Source organism: Chenopodium quinoa, unplaced genomic scaffold (genome assembly GCF_001683475.1).
Source record: "Chenopodium quinoa cultivar QQ74 unplaced genomic scaffold, ASM168347v1, whole genome shotgun sequence".
In the NCBI taxonomy this organism is placed as follows: domain Eukaryota; kingdom Viridiplantae; phylum Streptophyta; class Magnoliopsida; order Caryophyllales; family Amaranthaceae; genus Chenopodium; species Chenopodium quinoa.
Genome location: NW_018745659.1, coordinates 110293 through 135200, shown reverse-complemented (window position 1 = coordinate 135200; position 24908 = coordinate 110293). Strand labels below are relative to the sequence as shown.

The window sequence follows — 24908 nt, the reverse complement described above, 5'->3', positions numbered from 1 at the left end:
ATACAAAGCACTATATAAAAAAATACTATAAAGAAAAAAAAAAAAAACCAAGAGACTATTCTCCCCTCCTCACCTTTCACCTTTTCCAGAAAAAAAAAAATCGAATTCCGTAGTCTCTGGCTCGCAAGGTAAAATCAATGGTCGTCTTGTTTTCTTTAAAATTCCATATTAATTCTTTCGTACTTTATCAGTGATTTCAATTTCTAGATTTTGGGGTTCAGTTGAACCAATTGAACCCCCTTATTACGCCACTGAATTTGTGCTTTACTGCTCGAAAAACCCTTATAATCTCAATGTAATTAGGGTTTTTGCTTAATTTTTAATTAAGCATTTTAGGGTTTCAGTTTTTGATTTTCCACATTGTTATTTTTACTTGATTTCGGGTTTTATATATGATTGTGCATCTTAGGGTTTAATCTTAATGCAGAATCTATCATCGTTGTAGTTTGCTGCATATTTGCTTCGGTTGCTCGGTTGTGTAATCATGGCGAACGTTGCGTTGACAGGGATACTTGAAAAGGTATCATCTCTTTCTAAAGTTTTGCTTTTTTTATTTTTTATTTTTATTATTTTTTTTAATATATATTTATTTTTTTCTAATTTTGTTGTAGTTGTTTTTGTTGATTGAAAAGTATGAATTATGACATTAAGATCTCTTCAAGTAGTAGTAGGATTCATTGGGTGATTTTTAAAGTGAATGAACCTGCTTTTGTGTTCGAGTCACCGTAACACATTATATATTTTTGATATTGTTGCGCTAATGTCATGAATTATCATTTATATTGTTTGACAATAGTTAATAAATTTTTTATTTAACTTTTTTTCAACTTATGTCTGTGTTCTTCTTTGGTCCAGATGACTGGTAAAGATAAAGATTACCGCTATATGGCTACTTCTGATTTGTTAAATGAATTGAGCAAGGAGGGATTTAAGGTTGATTCTGATTTGGAGATTAAGTTGGCGCTTACCATTCTTCAACAACTTGATGATTCGGCTGGGGATGTTTCTGGATTAGCTGTGAAATGGTTTGTTCTAAATTTTAAAATCATTTCCTTGTATTTTTATTCCATCTGTTTGTTTAGTTTTAGAGACTTTTTGCACTTGTATTAATTGATGCCTCCTGCGTTGTTTCATCAATGAGCCACGTGTTGCTACTTAGCTGCTTAATTTCGTCTTTTACCTATGGACTGTATTTGTATAGCCTATTGGCGCATCTCGTTAAATTTTATACCATCTATAGTCGATTAGCTTAAAAAGCCGTTTGTTTTAAATTTTAATACCAATTTCCCTGAATTTTTCAATCCATCTTTTTGTTTAGTTTTAGAGACTTTTAACGCTCGTATTAATTGATGCTTCCTGCATTGTTTCATCAATGAGCCACGTGTTGCTGTGTTGCTACTTAGCTGCTTAATCTCGTCTTTCACCTATGGACTGTATTTGTATAGCCCACTGGTGCCTCTCGTTAAATTTTATACCATCTGTAGTCGATTAGATCAAAAAGCCGTTTGTTCTAAATTTTAAAACCATTTCCCCTGTATTTTCCAATCCATCTTTTTGTTTAGTTTTTGAGACTTTTTACACTTGTATTAATTGATGCCTCCTGCATTGTTTCATCAATGAGCCACGTGTTGCTGTGTTGCTACTTAGCTGCTTAATCTTGTCTTTCACCTATGGACTTTATTTGTATAGCCTACTGGTGCCTCTTGTTAAATTTTATACCATCTATAGTCGATTAGATTAAAAAAGACGTTTGTTTTAAATTTTAAATCCATTTTCCCTGAATTTTCCAATCCATCTTTTTGTTTAGTTTTTGAGACTTTTTACACTCGTAGTATTAATTGATGCCTCGTGCATTGTTTCATCAATGAGCCACGTGCTGTTGTGTTGCTACTTAGCTGCTTAATCTCGTCTTTCACCTATGGACTGTATTTGTATAGCCTACTGGTGCCTCTCGTTAAATTTTATACCATCTATAGTCGATTAGATTAAAAAGCCGTTTGTTCTAAATTTTAAAACCATTTTCCCTGTATTTTGCAATCCATCTTTTTGTTTAGTTTTAGAGACTTTTTACACTTGTATTAATTGATGCCTCCTGCATTGTTTCATCAATGAGCCACGTGTTGCTACTTAGCTGCCTAATCTTGTCTTTCACCTATGGACTTTATTTGTATAGCCTACCGGTGCCTCTCGTTAAATTTTGTACCATCTATAGTTGATTATAGATTTAAAACCCGTTTGTTCTAAATTTTAAAATCATTTTCCCTGTATGTTCCAATCCATCTTTTTGTTAAGTTTTAGAGACTTTTTACACTCGTATTAATTGATGCCTCTGCATTGTTTCATCAATGAGCCACGTGTTGCAGTGTTGCTACTTAGCTGCTTAATCTCGTCTTTCACCTATTGACTTTATTTGTATAGCCTACTGGTGCCTCTCGTTAAATTTTATACCATCTATAGTCAATTAGATTAAAAAGCCGTTTGTTCTAAATTTTAAAATCATTTTCTCTGTATTTTCTAATCCATCTTTTATTTTTTATTTTTTTATTTTTTTTAGACTTTTTACATTCGTATTAATTGATGCCTCTGCATTGTTTCATCAATGAGTCACGTGTTGCTGTTTTGCTATTTAGCTGCTTAATCTCGTCTTTCACCTATGGACTTTATTTGTATAGCCTACTGGCGCCTCTCATTGAATTTTATTATCATCTATAGTTGATTAGATTAAACAGCCAACTTAGTGACTTTTACTCCTCGAATTATATATGGAATACAAATATTCTTTTTGTTAAGGATAGATTTTCAGGCAATGAAACTGGGTTTGTATAGCCTGTCACAGAAAATCTATTCTGCAATTCTCTTCTGTATGATAAAATAAGGAAATTAGTTTTGTGGAGCAAGAATGACGCTGAAGTGCAATGGTTCCATTATCTCTTTCTTAGTATTTTTTGTCTCTATTGCTGTTTACTGTTTGACTGTTTCCATACTTTTTCAGTCTTGCTCCACTAGTGAAGAAGGTCAATGAGGCAAGGGTACTGGATATGACGAACAAACTTTGTGAAAAGCTCCTGAATGTCAAAGAACAACACAGAGATGTTGCAAGCATAGCTTTAAAGACGATTGTTTCTGAAGTCAACAGTTCATCAGCTGTTCAAGCTCTACTTGATTCTCTTGTACCTCAGTTAACAACAGGAATAATTGGCAGCGTGAGTTTTAAACTATTTACTTTTAGTTAGCTAAAGAGTTTTGTTTTCTAGTGGAAAAGATTAAATATCACTAAGCCATAATTAATCGAATTGTTTTTATGATCCTTGCATTTGTAAACCTGCTAAGTACACTGGGGTCTCACTAATTTATAGGCTGCTTCAAAAAAAATGCCCCACACCCCCTCAAAAAATAATAAAAGATTTTTTTTTTGAAAACATAGGTCACTTTCCCAGAAAAGAGGAAGGGGTATCTTGAATTGATCAACTTCAGCTTTATTAATAACCATAGAGCCAACTGACTTGACATGGATAGCATCATTGATGACCATATCATCATAAAGCTATGTATCGCAATACAATCATCTTGTAAATTGTTTCCTTGATAACAAGTTTTAGTATCAGCACTGATCCCTAAATTAATTAAAACGAGGTTTTTGTTGCTCACTTGAATGTTGTCCTTTATAGTAAAGAATTTCGGTAGAATGTTAATTTCCCCATAAAGTATTCATTTATAAATGGATGGTGGATCTTAAAGAACGAACTTTACAACTACCATTAATCAGCCACATTGTTGTGAATATACTAGCAATCAAAATAAATTGACAACTGTTTAGTTTCTGTAACAATCTATCAAAATAACTACCTATTAATCATCACTATCTTTTTTTCCTATCAATTCAATTTTAATCAACCATTTTCACCATCTTGTTTCTATATTCACCTTTAATTAGCCAAACCCCACTTTCCTTTATTTTTTTTACAAAATTTATTTTTTATAACAATATATACCTACACTCGACCAAACCTCACTATCTTGTTTTATTCACCATCCTAAAACTTGTGTAAAAGGCAAATGAAGCTTTTATTTGGAGATGGAGGGAGTATTCCTTTTCCTTGGTCATTGGTATATTAAATTGAAGAATTTAATGGTCCAAGCACATTCAGTAATGGTGATCAACTTGACTCTTTCTAATGGATGAGTTTCCATCACTCATCAAATCCTTAGTATGCCGCTATGCCTAATAACAATTATGGGGATTCTAAAGATTAACTTATGAATTTCTGTCTTCAAATCATACTTTATGAATAAAGCAAAAGTTAGAATCCATGCTCACGACCAACACCACTATCTCGGACTTTCCAACCAAATTAAGGCCCCCAAAGTAACAATGCAACCCTCCATAATCTTTTAACCCAGAAAATCTTAAATCTTGATGAGATGGGAAATATGACACTTTATAAGTTAATGGATAGTTGAAGTTCGACCTTGGTTAGGCTCACCACTGTCCACTCATAGACGAATCTTTTGGATGATACATGAAGGTATGTGACTGTGGACCAGAAGCTTCTCAATGGAGAGGGTAAGAGTGATATCTTAGAGACCCTAGTCCTCAAATTCATGACTTTAATCTGCTAAATTTTACCTCTGCTGATATTTTCAACTTTTTTTTGCTGATTAGAATTGATAAATTTTTACATTTATAATATTATTTGTTACTTTTAATTTATGAACCTGGATACTGTATCTTGATTACCTCTGTGTGTGATACAGGGATCAAGTACAGAGATCAAATGTGAGTGTCTTGATATCTTGTGTGATGTTCTTCATAGATATGGGAACCTTGTGGTTGCCTATCATGAGGAGCTACTTCGTGCACTGCTCTCTCAGTTGAATTTTGCTCAAGCCACTATTAGAAAGAAGACAGTTTCATGCATAGGTAATATATTATAAACAATGTTCTGATGTAGTATAGTTTTGCCTTACAATTCCAGATCTCATGGTTTTCAAGTCTTGCCATAGGATAAGGCTCCAAGAAACTTCTTTAAGGTCTCTAAACAATTTTCTTCATATGTTTGCTTTGCTCAGCATCACTTGCATCAAGCTTGTCTGATGATTTATTGACTAAGGCTACAGTTGAAGTTGTTGGACTTTTGAAACGCAAGGCTACAAAGCCTGAAATGACGCGGACACACATTCAAATGATTGGGGCTCTAAGGTCTGTATATGTCATATTGTAGCTGGCTGTTATTTTCTCTAAAGCTATGTCTGATGTGGTTTCGTATTCCGTGCTGGTGGTATCCCTTTGTATTTTCTCTAATGTTCCCATTCCCCTGAACAAATCCAACAAATTGCTAGTTCAGTGTATCATTGTCCATTCAATTAGTGATCATAGATTATATGTTTTGCAAAGCAATATATATTTGAAGACAAGGGAATATTTCATCAGCTTTTTGGCTAAGTATATGGATGTTAACTGTTATGTTACCTTGGTCAGCATTTTCTTGTTTTGAACCATATAGTTGTAGACAAAAATAATATAGACAAAAGAGAGGACAAGAGTTATGGAAAATATGCTGCATGTTTATAAATCCCTGATCGATTAAAAGTAATGAATGGTTCAAGGCTTTTGTTTTGGCATGTCATTGTTAAGAATTAAATCCTAAAAGCTTTGCTAAATGTTTATAGAATAGCATCCTAAAGGTAGCTACCACTAAATAAGGTTTATATGGACATGCATTGCAAATTTTGAAAAGTTGCTTTTTCGAGATATCCTTGTGATAAGGAAGAAGATCTAGTGTTGATCATTGCATTGAAGATTTTGGAATGTTTCTTTTTCAAGATTTCCTGTTGATAAGGAAGAAGATCTAGTGTTAATGCTTTTGGATGTTTTTCTGCTGACCATGCTGATTTTGAGGGGACTTTTGGGATGGTGCAGCCCCTAAAGCGCACTTTTATTTTGGTCCCTTGTTTATACGAAGAGATGGAATTTTTCCCCTACAAACCGTTGTAGCTTGTCTTAAGACCCATATTTTTGGTTTCATTAAATTAGCCGTTGTAGTTTTTTGAAAGATGATCTTGTAGTTTGGAAGAGAAGGGTAAGGAAAAAATTGCTGAATAGAGTGTGGAAGGTTGTGCAATGGCAAATGGGTGGCTCACTTGGAAATACGATAGTAAAAAATAAGATGGTATGAGATTAGCAAAGCAATCATGACATAACATATTAAGCTAACCTTTGTAAAAACTGAAGGGGCATTTGGTATAGTGATTTTAGATGTAGAAAACGGATTCAAATAAGTGTTTCCAATTCTAGTTGTTTGGTATGAGTTAAAAGTAACAAATACCGTTTCCGAAGGGTAACAAAATCCCCCAATTTGTTACCCTTGTCAAACTAGTGGAAACAAAATACGTTTCCTTACTCAATCACGATCTACTCAAATTGTTTCCATTCCATTAGGATTTAGGATACCAAATATATAGTAAAGGTAACATTATCAATCTCTTTCTCCTATTTGTTTAAATTCTTTCCATACCATTTCCGGTGTTTATACCAAACACCTCGTCAAAGAAAGTGGTATAAAATAATAAAATTAGAGCAAAGACTGAAAAAACACTAACTAAACAAATAGAGTGATGTACCTAGGGAGTATTCATATCATTGTATCGTATCTGTGTCTGGTAAAGGTACCTCTACTTGTTGAAGTTTCCATCCCTCATGATATATTTAAGAAAGCAGAATGACATGTTTTGAGTCTGGATAATGGATACTTGTGCAAGCTATAGGTTGAAAATCTATATAGGTACGATTCATCCTCAAACTAACTTAAAGCACAATCACTCTTATTGAATCTCTTTTTTTTTTTTTTTTTTTGATCGGATGTAACCAGTGGTGTAAAGTGAGGCTAGGAACAAAAAGCATTGTTAGGCTGGCAAGTGACATCATAATTTTACCTTCGGTAAATTAAATTGCATGATGTCACAGCAAAGGATTTAAATATCATATATGACCATGGACTCTGCAATACCAGAATGGAAGTCTATTCTCTCCTTGGGGAAAAGCCCTAGCGTTCAGAGATAGCCTATGGACTTATTAAGTTCTTTATAGAATTCATGAGAAAATCATTTTCATGTAGTTTTTCTTGATATGGACCTAATACTTATTGTGATTTCTATGTGTTCTTTTTGTGTTGGTGAAATTATTTTATTATTTTTCCCGTCTTTGTTTTTGGTGCTTTATCGTAGAGCTTCTCCATTTAATAGATTTTAACTTATTGTATTGTAGTCGCGCTGTTGGATATCGTTTTGGGCCTCATCTTCAGGATACTGTTCCTCTGTTGATCAATTATTGCAAAAGTGCATCTGAGAATGATGAAGAACTTCGAGAGTACAGTTTGCAGGTATGATGTTATTTCTTTTTTGCCAGGAATCACATGGGATTTATTATTTTATGTTCATTTTTTTTGCCCCTTAAAGGCAGTAGAAAGCAAATTTTCTAAAAAATGTGGATTTTAGCTATTACCAAGTTTCTGTTTTGTGGCTATTTTTGCTGTTAGTTATAATATACTTCATTTGCTTTACTTGCAACACAGCCTCGTGGCATGCTCTATGAAGAGGAGATTAGATAATGTCAATGGACAGATTGAAATAAATTACTTATACACATACTTTCTCTGTTCTTTTTTACTTGACCTTCTTTGACTTTTAAACTATTCACCACCCCTTCTTTGATTGTCTGTTGTGAATTATATGCAAGGAAAAACATATTCATTTGGGATCTTATTAGGATTGTCTCAATAAATACTATCATAATATATAACTTTTATAATTATTATTTATGAATAATTAAAATTATTGAAAGTAAAATTTTGCATCGGCAAGCGTGATAAATAAAACATGTCAAGTAAGTAGAACGGAGGAAGAAATACTTAAACAATTCCCCTATTCCCGGTGTTAAAATTATTTTAATTAAGTCATTTGTTTACCTTCTCTTATCACTTCCTAAGAGGATGAGACTGTTGGAAGTAAAAGAAAGGGAGTAAGTGATTGTTTTGGCTTTGCTGTTGTTTTTTTCAATATATAACACTACATTTTTCATTTTGCAGGCTCTTGAGAGTTTTCTACTTAGATGTCCAAGGGATATCTCTGCTTATTGTGACGAAATTCTTCATCTTACTCTGGAATTTCTTAGTTATGATCCAAATTTCACTGATAACATGGAGGAAGATACTGATGACGAAAATAACGAGGAAGATGAAGATGAGTATGTAACTAATGGCTGATGTAGCACTCAAAATTTTATTTCTGATTGGGTTGTCATCCTTTAACAATCTTTTTTTTGTTGATGTTATCCCTTTGCAGTGAAAGTGCCAATGAATATACAGATGACGAGGATGCTAGCTGGAAAGTGAGAAGAGCTGCAGCAAAATGTTTAGCTGGACTCATTGTTTCTCGTCCTGAGATGCTCTCAAACCTATATGAAGAGGTAATTACTTATAAGTAATTCAAGTTACCAGAATAAGCTTGTTTGCTTAATTTATCTTGAAAGGGGCTTATAATTGATGAGTCTGTTGATTGTTCATTTTCTAGGCTTGTCCGAAGCTTATTGACAGGTTTAAAGAAAGAGAAGAAAATGTTAAGGTAAAGTAGACTGGCTCTCTCCTACCTGCCTGCCATTTTCAGCCTTTCTCTTACTTGATATTTTATTTTCTGCGGCTGCAGATGGATGTATTTAATACATTCATTGAGCTCTTGAGGCAGACTGGAAATGTTACCGGAGGGCAGATGGATACAGACGAGATGAGGTAGGAAACATCGTGCTGTTATTTTGGCTCCTTATTTTATTTGAAAGTTGCAACATTTTAACTTGCGCTGGAAATTTAGATGTTTGTGGGCATTTTGGCGTTGCTTTTGATTGGAGATCTGCAGATGATTTGCTGAGAATTCTGGATTTATGAGTTTGTGATCTTTTACATGAGATTATTTCATTTTAAGTAATATTGTGAGTTATGACTGTCATGTACAACCAATTGGTTGACAATATGGGCTATTTAGTTAGTGTTAGCTGTTAATTTGTTTTAACTGTTTGTTTCTTGTGTACAATATTTTTTGTACCATCTGAAATTCTGAAACTAGTGTCCCCAATTTTTTTTTATTTTTTTATTTGAGCACTGGTGAGTTCCAGTTTGGGTGTGATGATTAAGCTTAAAATTTTCTATTTTGGGCTTTTTGGTTTTCTAAAAGATGACTTATAAAAGTCCCTCGAGTGTTGACTATGAATTGTAGAAAAGAATGAAGGGATGATATCTGATTCTTTGATGCTTGTCTATATAATTAAGTTGCTGAATGTTAGGATGGATATAGTTGGCAATTACACAATGGCTCGTAGCCATGGCACCTCAATTATAGTGTACCTTAAGCTTATCCTTAGTAGGTCCCTTGGCTACTTGAACATATTTAATGACCCTTTTTCATATGTATGCAATTGGATGGGCTATCATGTGAATCTTTGATCACTACAGCAGTGGCACAGATTATTCGCATTTTTCAAACTGATGGTAGACTCTCATCATTTGTACAGTCCTAGGTGGTTACTAAAGCAAGAAGTTCCGAAAATTGTAAAATCTATAAATAGGCTGCTGCGTGAGAAGTCTATCAAAACTAAGGTCGGAATTCTTTTTCTACTCTTTGAAATTTATGCACTTCTAAGTTACATATATTTTTATCTTATATTATTATTTTTGTATTATGGTTTCTTGATGCTGTTCCTGTTTTTGGCAGGTTGGTGCCTTTTCTGTGCTTAAAGAACTAGTTGTTGTCTTGCCAGACTGCTTGGCCGACCAGATTGGATCTCTAATTTCAGGAATAGAGAAGGCCTTACTAGTAAGTATCGTATTCATTTTATTCTAAGCTGGTCTTGTTTGTTCGTTCCAGGATTCTCATCTCTTCTGCACTAATGCTGTCAGGAAAACTCATCTACATCAAATTTGAAAATTGAGGCACTTGTATTTACGAGATTAGTTTTGGCTTCACATTCACCTCTTGTTTTTCATCCGCATATAAAGGTAATGTTTATTATTTTCAATGTTCATCTTATCCGATGTGTATGTAATGATTGCTATTTTTACATTTAGGAGACTGGTTAGAATTTTCACTTTTCCTCCTTCCTTTAATGGACTGTCTAGTTAACTTGAAATGGCAGTCACTGACAGTAATGGACATTAGCAATTTTCTTTAATTATATGTGACTATGTGGGTAATTCTTGTTGACAGTTGTAATGCTTTCTTAGAAAAACATTAAAGAGGGAATATCTGTGGTAACTGTATATATAAAGATTAAAATCATAATATTTCACTCTTACATTTATTAGGGCTGATAAGAATTTATGACATGAAATAGTCGTATGACGGTATGTTTTGTGAATCTCATGCGACGTAATGGATAAGAATATGCTACATTAAAATGTTTCTTAAGAGTAAATTTACTTTGGAGCAGGTTAGAACTCTTTGTAGCTGAATGAATAATTCTTTATTAATGGCATTGCGAAAAATTAGTTGTAGGACGATAAGGAAGCTTTAATCCTTGAAAAGGCGTATGATGAATTTATGACCTGGCCTTGGGCACCACTCCTGAGAAAAGGGTTGGCTAAACTTGTTTAGTTGATGATTATACTTGCACAGGCTCTTTCTGGTCCTGTACTATCTTCTGTTGGTGAGCGATACTACAAAGTCACTGCTGAGGCATTGAGAGTTTGTGGAGAACTTGTCCGAGTTTTGCGTCCAAGTATTGAGGTATGATTGTTCGTTTGGTTATGTAAATCACAGTTAATTGATATCGTGACAAGTTGACAACTTACTGATGTATCAAGACAACTTCATTCAAATGGCCCTGTTTGTGTAGGTTTCTGGCTTTGACTTTAAGCCATTTGTTCATCCTATCTACAATGCTATCATGACACGCTTGACGAATCAAGATCAAGACCAGGAAGTTAAGGAGTGTGCTATCACTTGCATGGGACTTGTTATTTCAACATTTGGTGATAATCTCACTGCAGAATTACCAGCATGTCTTCCTGTTCTTGTTGATCGAATGGGAAATGAGATAACCAGGCTTACTGCAGTAAAGGTTAGTTTTCTTCTTGTAACTTCAGATATGTTTGTTTCCATCCATTTTTTTTTTCTTTTTTTTTTTTTTTTTGCTGTTTTACTAATGCTGTACAAAAGACTAACTATAGGATACCTATGAGCATAGTTAGGGGTATAGTGTTTAAGGAAAGTAGTGGCTGGAAATATGAGTAGTGGCCTTAGTTTTAAAAGGTGCGAAGTGCATTGAGAGAATAAACTTAGAATTCCTTGACAAGCAACATCCACCCAGTTCTCCTTCCAGAAACCCCAGAGAAATCTCGCCGGCAAAGTCTGTTATACCACCAATTTGCCAATTACATTTCTAATGCGAATTAGGGTTTCCAGTAATTAAAGCTTTCAATATGGGGTTAAAAGCAAGTAAAATCATGTAATTAATTGAGGGATTTTTCTTATTTAAGACTGGATGAGATTAATTTGAAGAAATCCTAATAACTTTGGAAGTTTCAAAGCTGTTGAAGTTAAAGTGCAGCACCTGGTGCCTTGACAGAGGCATGTGCCTCTCAGCGCCTTCTGTAATGCGCTGCACCTAGATACTGTTGAGCCTAACTCTGCTTTTTAAAACTAGGGAAGTGAATGTCGGTGTTTTACGCTCTTCTAACAGATGTTAAAAAAATAAGGAAGGCTACGCTTTGCTCTCTTTTTATGCTTTTTTATAGTGCAACTCTTGCTTACTTGTATTAGTCTTACTTTTTTCTACTGTAAATTCTTTTGCAATGTATCTCTTTTTTCCTTTGCTTAGTTGCGTTTTGGGGTTGGGGTGGATGAATTTATTTTATAACTCTATTCTGTAGTCTCAAAATCTCTACGAGGTGGGATGGTATCTTTTGGTAGTGGCAGCTGCCGTTCCGGAAACTTTCATTAATTAAATTGTGAGAAAGTATTTTTTATTGCCAGAACTGGGGACCTACTTTTTCAGAAATAAAAAATGAATTATATCATGTTGAGAAGCTTTAGGATACTGCATTTAATGATTTTCAGGCAGAAACCATCCTTACAATGTGAAGCTTTGACTGACATTCCCTTGGTACTCTAATCATACATTCTTTTTATTCATTGTCGATGGTGTAGTAATAGAATAAGAGGTGTTAAGAAATATGTGTTTTGATATTCCATGCTCTTTCTTAGATTTGAGATTTGTGTCGAATTAGGTCTTCAAACTTGATGGTTGACTGATGCTGATTAGGTTCTTAAGCCAGCTGCTATTTGGTATCTAATGGTTGAATGTGCTGGACAGTTAACCATGTTCAAGAATCTGATTTGTACTGAGGACTGTTTTGCCAAATTGTTTCAACTTAGAGCATTTTGGTTTAGTTGTAAGTTTATGACTAATGAATTGTGGGAGTCCTAGTTATTTAATAGCTTTGCAATGGTTGACTGATGTCTTTAGTTATAATGAATTTATTCGTCCCTCTTAAAGAGCGAGTGGAGGATGGTGTATTGGTCTTTGATGATATCAAAAGGAATGGTGAAAGATACTTAAAACGAGGACCAGCAGAGGTTGCCTAGAGGAACATAGGCTTCTGTTCCACAATTCAATTCAAGTCCGTAGCCTATTTCAATTAGGTTATGTAATGCTATATGTTTTGATTGGGCTTCGTATACTGTGGAATTAAGGTTTTTCTATTATTCTATCATATTTCTATGGATTAGGTTTCTTTTATGCCCACACCTTATTTGTTGATGGGGATGGAGACCCATGATGTGATTGGTTGTCAAATTTTAAGAAAAAAAAAAAACAATTCCGCTATTCCAACGCTTATCTGTAAGTGTTGACAACTTGACATGACAACTACGCAATGTGCAAGTATTCATTCAACGTTTTAAGCTAGCTACTTCTGAACAAGACTAATATAAGAGGGGGTTTGGATTTGTCTAGTTCTTTGATGGTTCATGGAGCTTAGAACTGGAAAAGTTACCCTATACCCAATCACTGACCCAAAATTTAAACTCTACCAGGAATTACGACCCAAATTGACGCGATTGATGTTGGTCCAACCCACCCGGGCTGTAATCAATTTGTCTAATAATGATTATTTTACTTTAAATCCATTGGCAATAGATTATAGAACTGAATTTGATTCAATCGGAATCGAATTGTATTTGAAATCAATCCGGCGATTCTTCACACAAACATTACCCTACTTGGACAACCCGGTTTGCCACCTCAAAGTTTACAAGTATTTTAACCTTTATTTTTTTTTCATAACTGTTTTCTTATGGGGCAACGATAAGAAGTCTTTGACGTGCAATCTTGGTCATGTATCTTTGTGCTGAGGAACATTACTGGAAGCTTCACTGACATTATGTGATTATGGTATATTTTTATGACTTGTGTCAAAGTTGCTGTCACTATAGAATTCTATTCTCAGTAGAATGTCTTAGGTGTTACATAAGAGAGGATGTTTTATTCAGTTTTTCACTTATACTTGACATGATTGAATTGTTTTTTGCGTGTCAACAGTTTTGATTTACTTTTATGGGATTGCCAACTAAGACACCTTCTTTCAAGTTCTTTAGATGCTATGTTTAATGTTTAGCATGAGCTCCATAGAAATAGAGCTCTTTTGCTTTACGCTTAGTTTGTTATACTCGTGTCAAAAAGTACTTGTTAATTATGTGCTGATATATTCCACACAGGCTTTTGCTGTCATTGCTGCTTCTCCACTTCGTATCGATCTGTCATGTGTCTTGGAGAATGTTATCGTTGAGTTAACGGCGTTTCTACGGAAGGTATATTGATCCTGCTAATTGTGCTTATCTTGAAAATCAATCTTTTTGGGTTCTCTCAATATTCTTACTGGGCATTGTCTAAAATTTATATATGGAATTAAATTGTTTGCTGATACCTTGCTGTTTTGATTTTGAAATAGGCCAATCGAGCGCTTAGACAGGCAACTCTGGGGACACTGAATTCTCTAATAGTTGCATATGGCGACAAAATAACTTCATCAGCTTATGGAGTCATTATTGTTGAATTATCAACTCTCATTAGGTGTTTCTTTTACTAATATGTGGAGATCTTATACATACGTTTCTTGTGGAGTTCACTTTTTTTTTTAACAAAAAATTCTTTTTTTCCAGTGACTCAGACTTGCATATGACTGCTCTTGCTCTTGAGCTGTGCTGCACTTTAATGACTGACAGACGGTCAAACCCAAGTGTTGGCTTGACTGTGAGGGACAGAGTTCTTCCTCCTGCGTTAATATTAGTCAAGAGCTCCTTGCTCCAGGGGCAAGCACTCACGGTATTATTTTGGTCAATGGATGCTACTTATTCTTAATTATCTTCCTGCTAGCTGAAGAAAGTTTCTTGAATGCTGCAGGCACTACAGAATTTTTTTGCTGGCTTGGTCTATTCTGCATATACAAGTTTTGAGAAGTTGCTAGATTCTCTGCTTTCATGTGCTAAACCATCTCCTCAGTCTGGTGGTGTCGCTAAACAAGCGATGTTTTCAATTGCTCAGTGTGTTGCTGTTCTTTGCCTTGCTGCGGGTGATGACAGATGCTCATCTACAGTAGACATGCTGACAAATATTCTCAAGGGTGACAGCACAATCAATTCAGTAAGCTCTGATGCTGTTACAAATTTTTTTTTGCATTGATCCTGAAATAATGCATGCCACTTCTTTCTTTTGGTATCAAATTCTTGTGAAATTTAAATGGTGATGTTAATCGAAACTAGGACAGGTGTAAGTGCATGCTTATGGCTTATGAGTGGTTGAAATGTTTTACATGTTGGCACGTTGCATTGATCATTATGGGTTCTTGACTATGTTACATCTCATCTATCAAATTTGTAGTTTGCTTATGATTGTTGGGATTGGTCATTCCTTTTTGTTTATTAATATTTGCTTAGCATATGGGAACTTTGCATTGCTAAAATGAAGATAATCCTAGGGCTCCTAAATATGTCGAATGGGAGTATTGAACTATGGACCATTTTTCAGGCGATGATGTGCCAACAACAAAGCCTGAGTTTCAAAATATTTTGGGGTTGGCTAAAATGAGTAAGTCATAAGGAATGTCCATGAAAACTGAAACAACAGAAGAGAGGTTAAAACAAGTGAGAAAGTGTGGAAGAAAAAAGAGACAATAATGGAAGCAAAAAAACGAGGGTGGTTGAAAATGGAAGTCCTAAAAAAAAGGATATACCTAGTAATAAAGTTTATTTAAGTTTTCTTAAAAAAACTTTGGGAAAGATAGTGAATGAACTATGCTTAAGGGAGAAAAATTTGCAAAATACAATGAGTTTAAAAGGAATGAAAAAACGAAATAAATAATAGAAAGAATGTACATACATAAAGTCATGTGATTTGCATTCATTTTCGTCCTCAATGCCAATGCCATATTATTCTTAATATTTACACTTTGTTACTCTCTTTCCTTCACAATTCCAACATTTTGTCACTTGTTATACCCCTTACCTGGCGCATCACTTGATCCATCTTACATGGCCAAATCATATTAGGAAAATCCCCTTAATTTTGTCTTGATTAGGTGTAACACTTTCATAACTTGTCCATATTAAGAATGTGACAATATTTTCAAGATAACGGGTAGCAGTCCATACTATATAATTGTGCAGTCTTAATGTCCCTTCAATATGTTTGGATCACATTGAAAGCACCTAAAAGCAAAGATCACATAGAAACCTTAGATACCTAGTAGTGCTCTTTCACATCAACAAGCCTACCTTGACTCTATGAGTAACATCTCCATCGGATTCCTATTCTATTGGATTAGTTTTTAAAAAGTGTGCCTAGGTGATTTCCATTGTCAGGTGCCGCCCATAATTAAAGGCGCATGCCTTGACGTGCCTTTGCCTAGGCACTAGGCGTTGTGTCTCTATCCTTTTTGTTTTGTGGCGCAAGATTCCCTGAGTGCTCTTTGTTAATGCCGTGAGGGAGAGAATAATTTTATTTAATTACTCAGGCTTTAAGACCCCATTTTGAGATAAAACCCTCAATCAATTGCATGAAATGGCTTCAATTTGATCCTAAATTACAATTCCCTAATCTAGAGTAAACCCTAATTTGGAAAATAGGTTACATTTCAAATACCTAGGCTGTTGTCAGTGAGTTTTTCTTGTAGGATTGCCATTTGGTTTTTTCCGCTCTTTGCTTTCAGTTTTGGTTTGCCATTTGGTTTTTCTGCCCTTTGCTTTCAGTTTAGGATTGCCATTTGGTTTTTCTGCTCTTTGCTTTCAGGTTTTTTTTTTTTTTTTTTTAATTTTTTTTTTATTGATGTTTAGTCTTCTTTGGTTTTCTGATTTTTATCTTTCTTATTTTAAGTAGTGACCTACTTTTAGTAGCCCGCCATTCCCCTTTGGAGTGTCAGCTGTAGTTTTTATGGAACTTTTATTTTGTCTTATTGTATTCTTTGGTATTCAATATTTTACACGGCAACCTTTTTTTAAAAAAAAATTTATTTATAATTTTCTATTAGTATAGATTTGCAGTCTTTTTTAATCACAGTGTAAGATGAAGTTATTTATTATATATATTTTTTTAATTTGCTTTTTGTTTTTAACTTTATCATTACTAAGATCTCTTTATGGGTAATGAATTTTAACTCAGCCAAAAAAACTCAAAAAAAATAAAAAAAAATAAAATCTAAGTTGCATCTTGTAATGAAAGGCGCGCATACCTTTGCATTGTGCCTTGAGCTTAGGCTTCAAGGATCCTTGTCCAGGTGCCGGACAGTTTTACTTTTTTCTTCAAATGAAAAATATGTCTTGTGTTTCATTAGAGCCAATCTCTGATTTCATTATGCCTTGTTTCATTGTTTTGAACATGTACAAGTAAGATCCTTTTTATTTTGACTTTCAGCAGATCTTCCACTTTACTCCACTTTGGATTTTTGTTTTCCATTTTTTGCTATCAATCATATTTTAGAATCTTCATTTCCCCTGAGTACAATTGCACTATGCAATATGAATATTGTAAAAAGACAAAGTTGGTTTGTATGATTAAGAATGTTATAAAAGTTACCTAGCTTTATTAGTTTATTGCAACATTGCTATCAAATTAGCCGAATTAGATTGTTACGGCCCAAGAAAAAGAGGTTTCCCGGCTGCCACATAATTTGCTTGATGACTGATATTTGGACTCAGATTTTACCCCACCTATATTTCTGTTGACTTTGCTCAACGCTGTTCTGACCCCGGATATGGGTCTCTTGCCAGAGAGAAAATGGATGTGGCCAGTTTCATGTACTGATGTCATAAAATCATCACATCATATCTAGAGTTTCAAAACATCTAAAATTTAATAGGAAGGAGAATAAAAAGTTAAGGCTTTAGGTAGTCAGTGAGAGGTAATCCTTTCTAATATGCTATTTTGTCATGATAGTTGATGGCCACTGGTTTGGGTGGTAAGAGAAAAAGGTCATTTATCGTGTGAAAAATAGTGTGGCAATTGGGAAAATAGCGTTGTATATAATTTTTTTTTGAGGTGAATGTTCCTTTTCAAGTTGTAGATAATGGGGAAATAAATTACTAAAAGATTGGGTGGTGCAGCTGACCAGGCATATTCCATCTTAGTGCTGCCTACAAAGTGTATTGCTAAGACAAGATTGGGTACTGGTGTGTCATATGCTACCTAATATAGTGTAATTGGGCTAAAATGTACCACATTCTCCTCATGTTTGTGGTTTGCTTGGGGATTGGGGTATTAGGAAACTAGATCCCTCTCTCTTCTTAGTTTATTTCATACCTATAATACGTCATTACTACAGGATAACTGCTCACCTATTCCTTGGTAAAGATGCTTAAAATAAAATTTTTGAATTGGAATATCAACTTATTTACCAGCTATACTCAATAAAACTCCTATTTTCTTACTAATTATACAGTCAATAGTTCTCATAGAGTCCAGTTTTAAAATATGGACACTTAAAGTTGCCGTATTTACTTGTTTTAGAATCTCATGCCTGACTCTTGGACTCTTGACTTACATCCATTTCATAGTTCGAACATCATTGCTTGATGACCCTAGTTGTTTCCGTGAACTACTGATAGCTTTTGTTTCTATTTTTTATGTTTATTCTGTGTCATATTGTCTACTGGGGACTGAGAATAGGTTGCTTATTTAGGTCTTATATATTTGTTTTTTATTGACTAAAATGCTGAAACTTTTCTCTGTTGATTTGTCTAATGGGTTTATTGATTCTTTTTCAACAATCTCTATTTACAAATTCCAGGCAAAGCAACACCTAGCCTTGCTCTGTTTGGGAGAGATAGGAAGAAGGAAAGACCTGAGCTCACATGCTCATATTGAGAATATTGTTATCGATTCTTTTCAATCCCCTTTTGAAGAGATTAAATCTGCAGCCTCCTATGCCCTTGGGAACATTGCTGTTGGAAATCTGTCGAAGTATTTGCCTTTTATTCTGGACCAGATTGATCATCAGCAAAAGAAGCAGTATCTGTTGTTGCATTCATTGAAAGAGGTATATTCTTAAACTCGCCATTTAAAGTTTCTTCAGTTCTTCTAAAACTTTATGTTTGTGCAGGTTATTGTTAGACAATCAACAGATAAAGCTGAGTTCCAGGCCTCGAGTGTTGATAAGATTCTAAACCTGTTGTTTAATCATTGTGAAAGTGAGGAGGAGGGAGTACGCAATGTGGTTGCTGAATGCCTTGGTAAAATTGCTCTCATTGAGCCCACTAAACTTGTCCCTGCACTAAAGGTGTCCATGATATAATCTTACCTTTTTTTTTTTTTTTTTTTTTTTTTGGCAATGATTGTTAATAACTTAATTTGCTTGGGTTTTTGTAGTTTTACTAAGTTGTTCCTGTGTTTGTGATTGCATAGATGCGAATTACAAGTCCTGCTGGATTCACTAGGGCCACTGCCATCATTGCCATTAAGTATTCTCTGGTGGAAAGGCCTGAAAAAATAGATGAGATACTGCATCCTGAAATCTCTTCATTTCTGATGCTAATTAAGGATCAAGATCGGGTAATTCCTTTGCACTTTTTGTTCCTCATTGATGTTTCTATGGATACAAAGAGTTTCGTAGAGTGCATTAGCATATTGTTCTCTGCTTGATTATTGATTTTAAATTGCAGCATTAGAATTCATGAAAATTAAATGTAATTTTATCGTATCAACCTTTCTTACCAACTTTAGGCTTGTTCTCTAAATATTCATTGATTTAAGGACTTAAGGCTATATGATTGACAGAACAAGTGTTAGGATTTAGCTGATTGCTGGTCTGCAATGACTAACTTGCCTCTCAGCTCACTGTCAGATCTACTGTTTTTTAGAGTCATAAAACATCCTTTTGCTTTTGCATTTAGATTGTGTTTATGAGACCTGGTTGTTCTGTTGTTAAATATTTTATTTTATTTTTTTTCCTTTTTTTAATGCAGCATGTTAGACGTGCAGCTGTTTTGGCTTTAAGTACAGCTGCCCATAATAAGCCAAATCTCATCAAAGGGCTTTTGCCGGAATTGCTGCCTCTTCTATATGATCAGACTGTGGTTAAGGTAATACAAATTCTTGATATATTACATGGAATGTATGTACAGCTTCCCGCCTAGCCCCATTTATATAATTTGGTATATGCTTCCCCCATTTAAATTTAGATGAAACACTTCATTTCCACACTTGTTTATGCATATATTCAACCAATAATAGCTTTAATGATTAGTAAGTAAAATTATAGACAATGATATTTGAAAAGTATAAAAAGACTAATCTAACAAGACTCGGGTGACTTTTTTTTTCCATACAAAAAAATACCAAAAATATGGATTGTATATGTCATTAGTGTGACTTTAAAAGTGTTGCGCCTATAAAAACGGAGAAATTTTTATATCTCTTTTGTATAATATTTTTATATGATGACGAGAAGAAATTCCTCAACATGAAGTAATCTATTCATAGTATTATCTTAAAATATGTGCTGCTTTAGCAGTGGTATCTTTTTAACTAATGTTGACATGTCTATTGCAGATTGTGAATATGAATTTAATCTTGTAGCTAATCAATCTATTAATCCCTTTCTCCTAACTAATCTAAAGGAATGTGATGGGCTTCTTATGCCTCAAGTCATCTTTTGCTGATAATCTTCCGATTACAGTGAATAGGTCTTGGTGTAGTAAGTCGGAGCATCGTTACCAGAATTGTGTCTACCCCCCACGAATCTTGATTGGGTTCGCACGAACCTATTCGTTGTTCGTCGGCGTCCTGATTAGGTGTAGTTTGTGAACCGAATTGCTGGTACCATCGTCCCGAATCCGCAACCCTAGTTTTAGCAATTGAAGGATAAGGGTGGCACATTAATTATTGGAAAAGGTGTAAATGCACACTCCAACTTGTAGATCTGATCGTATTTCTTTCCGAAGATCAGATTGATAAGAAAATAAATTACATAAAACCCAGAATGCCGATAAGACTCATAGTATGGTGTGTTTTGGGTGTGCATGGTGGACTAGTGGTTAGTGGTGGCTTTTTGATGGGTGAGGGAGTTTTGGATGGTGGGGGGGGGGGGTTAGTTCTAGCATGTGGTGGTGGTGGTGGTTTCGGTCTAGGGTGGTGGTGGTTGGTGTTGTGGTGGTGTTGATAGGAGTGTAGGAGGCTTGAGGAAGGGAATAGGAAAACCTTGGGGGGGGGGTGTGGGGAATCAAAGTAGAAGACTGGGGGAATAAAGAGGGTAAAAAGAACTATTAAAATGTCCCAACAAACAAGTAAGGAATTAATCCATTTTGATGCCCTCACCCTTTGTTAAACACCCCAAGCCAAACTCCCCCCTAGCCTATACCTGATCATTGGAGGGTATAAAGAAAAAGTAGATGGAGGACCAATTAGCAAATGTTGAAGTAGGAATTCTGGACCTCCGAAAATGTCACAATCCCAAGATCCATCTATAATATGTGTATATATATCCCAACTAGAATGGAGAGGTACTATTTTACCTCATCACCGACTCATTAGGAATCATATGATTATCCCTTTTGCCCTAATGCCCTATATATGTGTATATATATGTATGAAAGAGATCCAATATGAAAAGAATGCATGTGCATAATTTTTTGATTAAATCTTTTTTTTTTCCCCAACTAAATGTGTATCTTTTTTGAGCTGATGTTTTTCCCCTGATTTTCTTTAAAACCATTAAAAATAAGCATTCTGTTAAAAAAATATGCGTATCATATATGTAGTTTAAAAATAAGCTGCACATTTAATTAAAAGTATGCACATGTATGAATAATATGGACCTAAATTCCTTCTCATTTTGACTGTCGTCTGATTCTTCTCATATATTGACATATTATTAACCTCCTGCTTTATTTCTGAAAGAATTGCTTTTTTCTTGAATATTTGCCTAGGGATTAGTTTGTAAATTTAGTTATAGACCTATGGCACAATTTAATGTTCAGTTTTTCTTGTTATGGCATTGATTCTTTTGTTCTATGTTGCAGCAAGAGTTGATAAGAACAGTTGATTTGGGTCCATTTAAGCATGTTGTAGATGATGGTCTTGAACTAAGAAAAGCAGCTTTTGAATGTGTTGACACTTTGTTGGACCATTGCCTTGATCAAGTCAATCCAGCTTCCTTTATTATCCCCTATCTAAAATCTGGTCTGGATGGTAAGTAGCTACAATTCATGGTTGCAATTTTCTGCTCAAGGCTTTAATAGACAATCTGCTATAACACTAATGTGGTGTTAATCCCTCCTATATCTATCTTGTAAAGTTAAGGAACCATATTTTGATTTATATGACCTTCACTGAAAAAATTATCCTGCTTTTGCCAGATCATTATGATGTTAAAATGCCATGCCACCTTATCCTTTCTAAACTCGCAGACAAGTGTCCATCTGCTGTATTGGCAGGTTAGTGTTCGCAGATTTTGGATGGAAAATTCATCACCCTCCATCACTTAGTGATTTGCATGGGATTCAATTTTGAAAAATGTTTCAGCCTTTTCACTTGTCACAAGCTATTTTTAATCTGAATGATGCTAGATTCATATTATTTTCATGCAAGCATTTTCATCCTATTGCAGTCGACATGGGACACAAAATTTAGTTAATCTCTGATTATTTGTGCTACAATGCTTATGATGGTTTGCTTTGTTCCAAATTTCAAATTGCCAGTCTTGGATTCCTTGGTGGACCCTCTTCAGAAGACTATTAATTTTAAGCCAAAACAAGATGCTGTGAAGCAAGAGATAGATCGTAATGAGGACATGATAAGGAGTGCTCTTAGAGCAATTGCATCTTTGAATTACATTAGGTATGTAACTGCTCAATACTTTATTTTTCAGGTTAGATGTTTATGATTGGAAGTATTTTTGTTTGTAGTTCTGTTTTGCAAATATTCATCATCTTAACGAGCCATTGTTTAGTGGTATATAGAGTAGGTACACAGTTTCTGGATCACATCACATATCTGGGTGCTGGAGATCTTTTTTTAAAAGTTTTTCTTTGCAGTATGTAAATACCAAATTTGACTCATGATATCGCATTTCTGGAATTACTAGTGCACAATATTTCTGATACTTGACTGGTTAATCATGTTTCTGGTGGTACCAAGTTTTTCATGCTTTGCTTACCTGATTCTTGAAATATGTTTGAAGGTCTTTTGTGGTTTTACATTGATCTGTAGAGTCCAGCAAGAAAAAGTGTTAATTTTGGAAGCTTTTTACCCTGAATTCCCTTGCAATACCTTTTGTTTTTCATCTTTAAGTTTTTCTCCTTTCTCTCTCCTCATCACTTGGGCACTTATTTCATCTCTCGTTTTCTCTTCTATCACATGGGTCTTCTAAATTCTTCTGCATGTAATGTTTTAAGAACAGAAGTATATCTATATGGCATATGTTTATCAGTCTTTCTGTATGAACAGAATTATCAATTTCTTGAGACCTTTCAGAACATACTGTGGTGGTATCGAATGGCATTGGCATTTCTTTTTGTAATAGGGCCACAGAACCTTAATTTTAATATATGCTGTACTTCTAATATTCAGGGCCCTATGCTTATTTTTTATTTGCTTATATACATGTGTTGTCTTATCAGCTATACTTTGTTGTGAACTAGGATATTAAAGGTAATGACAAGCAGGATATAGTGATTTGATTGATAATGCTGAAATTACAGAAATTTAGAGATAAATGTCAAGCATTCAGGAGACTTGATGCCACAAGTGTGGCTGAGCTAATTACTTTCCTACCCTCTTCTAGATGTATAGACTTTTGGTTCTGCTCTCTTTAACTTATTTTCTGCCTTATTCCTCAAGCTTTCTGACTTAGTGTGCAATTCAAATTATACCCTCTCATGTCTGGTTCATTGCACACAAGTATTTATACAGCTTAGGGTGCTCTAAGATGATTGGGGTCCAAGAAAAGGCATAAAAGATGAGAGGAATAGAGAGAGTGAGGCACAAATTTAAATTTGAAATTGTATGAGTCATTCTGAATCAAATACTTATAGAATTAGTAAAATTTAACCGAGTTTTAAAATTTAAGTTAGCCTTTTTGAATCTATTACATCAGAATTAGAAAGCTAGTATGTTTGTGGTTTTTTTTTGTTAATAATGGTTTTTTTGTTATATTGGGCTTGAGGTGCATTTCTGTTTAATGTGACACCTCAGAGTAAATGCCGAATGCTTGAAAGCTTCTGCATGGCAAGAGTATATGATTGTAATTGCTCCGTTGTTGCAGTGGTGGTGATTGCAGCATCAGGTTCAAGAACCTCATGAATGAAATTTCAAAATCTCCTACACTATGGGAAAAATATCACTCCATCCGCAATGAGTGATGGCATGTGTAGCATTCTGTTCGCATACAACTGAGCTGCATGTTAAGCACTCAACAGGATAGTGCTTCATTGAACTTGCTGCTAGGCGCAAGAGATGGGATGCAACTAAAAGCCCATGATGTTTTGGATTCGATGCAACATGAGTTTCGAAGAGTTGTAGGAAGATACAAAACTAACGGCCTTCGAGTAGGAAATGTTTTGTACAGACAGGCATATACCTTGACATTATTGATAGTTTGGTTCTGTAGGATTATTGTTTCCTTTTTTTTTTTTTTTTTTTTTGTTTTTTTTTAATAATTTTTTAATAGCACCGGACGTCTGTACATTTCTGCCTGAAGCAATCTGCTGTTCATTTGCAGAAAGAGCGTTATTCAATCCTGGCCTGTTCTGGAGATTTTGCCTTGAGTTGCAGTTTCTGCAGGTTCATGCTGAACATGCATATAATTTTTATCTATTAACTATTTAAATGGCTCCTTTCCCCTTTCCTGCTTAGCGTTATTGTCTCACCTTAATGTTCTTGAGATATTCATTAAGCTTAAAATTTTACAGCAGTCTATACCTGTTTATCATTAAGCTTAAATCATATAGCTGTACAATTATATGTAGTGCTTTCTTAAGAAATTATTTTTTAGTAGGGTTTGATAATATGAGTATTTAATTTGCCAACTCCAAAATGGAACCTATTCAAATAATGATACGATAAGATTCATATAATATAACTTTTATTAAACAATTGTTAATTTTAACGAACACAACTGTCAATGTATATGTTTGATATTAAATATATGGAATACTGGATTACTCTTGTCCTTTTTTTTAAGTGACTTTTCCTGAATCTGAAATTTTTGCAAGTGACCTTTTTTGGAAACATTTAACTACATTTGATTGGTTCTCTATGACCCAAAGATTTTTTGATACTATGACCCAAAGATGGTGCGTCACTTGGTAGTAGAGTTAAAAAGTGATAAAGAGTTGACAATTATAATTGAAAGAAATGTGGATTTGGCCAATTGTAT

At 34.5% G+C, this 24908-nt stretch overlaps 1 protein-coding gene across 3 annotated transcripts; it reads left to right on the top strand.

The window, feature by feature from the left end:
* Nucleotides 1-24384, top strand: LOC110717143 (cullin-associated NEDD8-dissociated protein 1-like). Of its 3 annotated transcripts, none has more exons than XM_021895779.1 (28): nucleotides 1-128; nucleotides 428-520; nucleotides 856-1025; nucleotides 2993-3203; nucleotides 4756-4921; nucleotides 5071-5200; nucleotides 7265-7379; nucleotides 8085-8242; nucleotides 8341-8464; nucleotides 8569-8619; nucleotides 8701-8783; nucleotides 9560-9644; nucleotides 9760-9861; nucleotides 9945-10043; nucleotides 10660-10770; nucleotides 10880-11104; nucleotides 13762-13854; nucleotides 13995-14116; nucleotides 14206-14368; nucleotides 14447-14686; nucleotides 18324-18572; nucleotides 18636-18812; nucleotides 18938-19084; nucleotides 19498-19614; nucleotides 21553-21721; nucleotides 21889-21966; nucleotides 22231-22369; nucleotides 23796-24384. In XM_021895779.1, exons 2-28 carry the CDS (start codon nucleotides 485-487, stop codon nucleotides 23890-23892), a joined length of 3657 nt encoding a protein of 1218 aa, XP_021751471.1. In that variant the 5' UTR covers nucleotides 1-128; nucleotides 428-484; the 3' UTR covers nucleotides 23893-24384. The 3 variants fall into 3 exon arrangements, with proteins under 3 accessions (XP_021751471.1, XP_021751473.1, XP_021751472.1); XM_021895781.1 differs by having other exon boundaries at nucleotides 12-128; nucleotides 446-520; XM_021895780.1 differs by lacking the exon at nucleotides 1-128 and adding an exon at nucleotides 188-295.
* The last annotated feature ends 524 nt before the right edge of the window (nucleotides 24385-24908 follow it).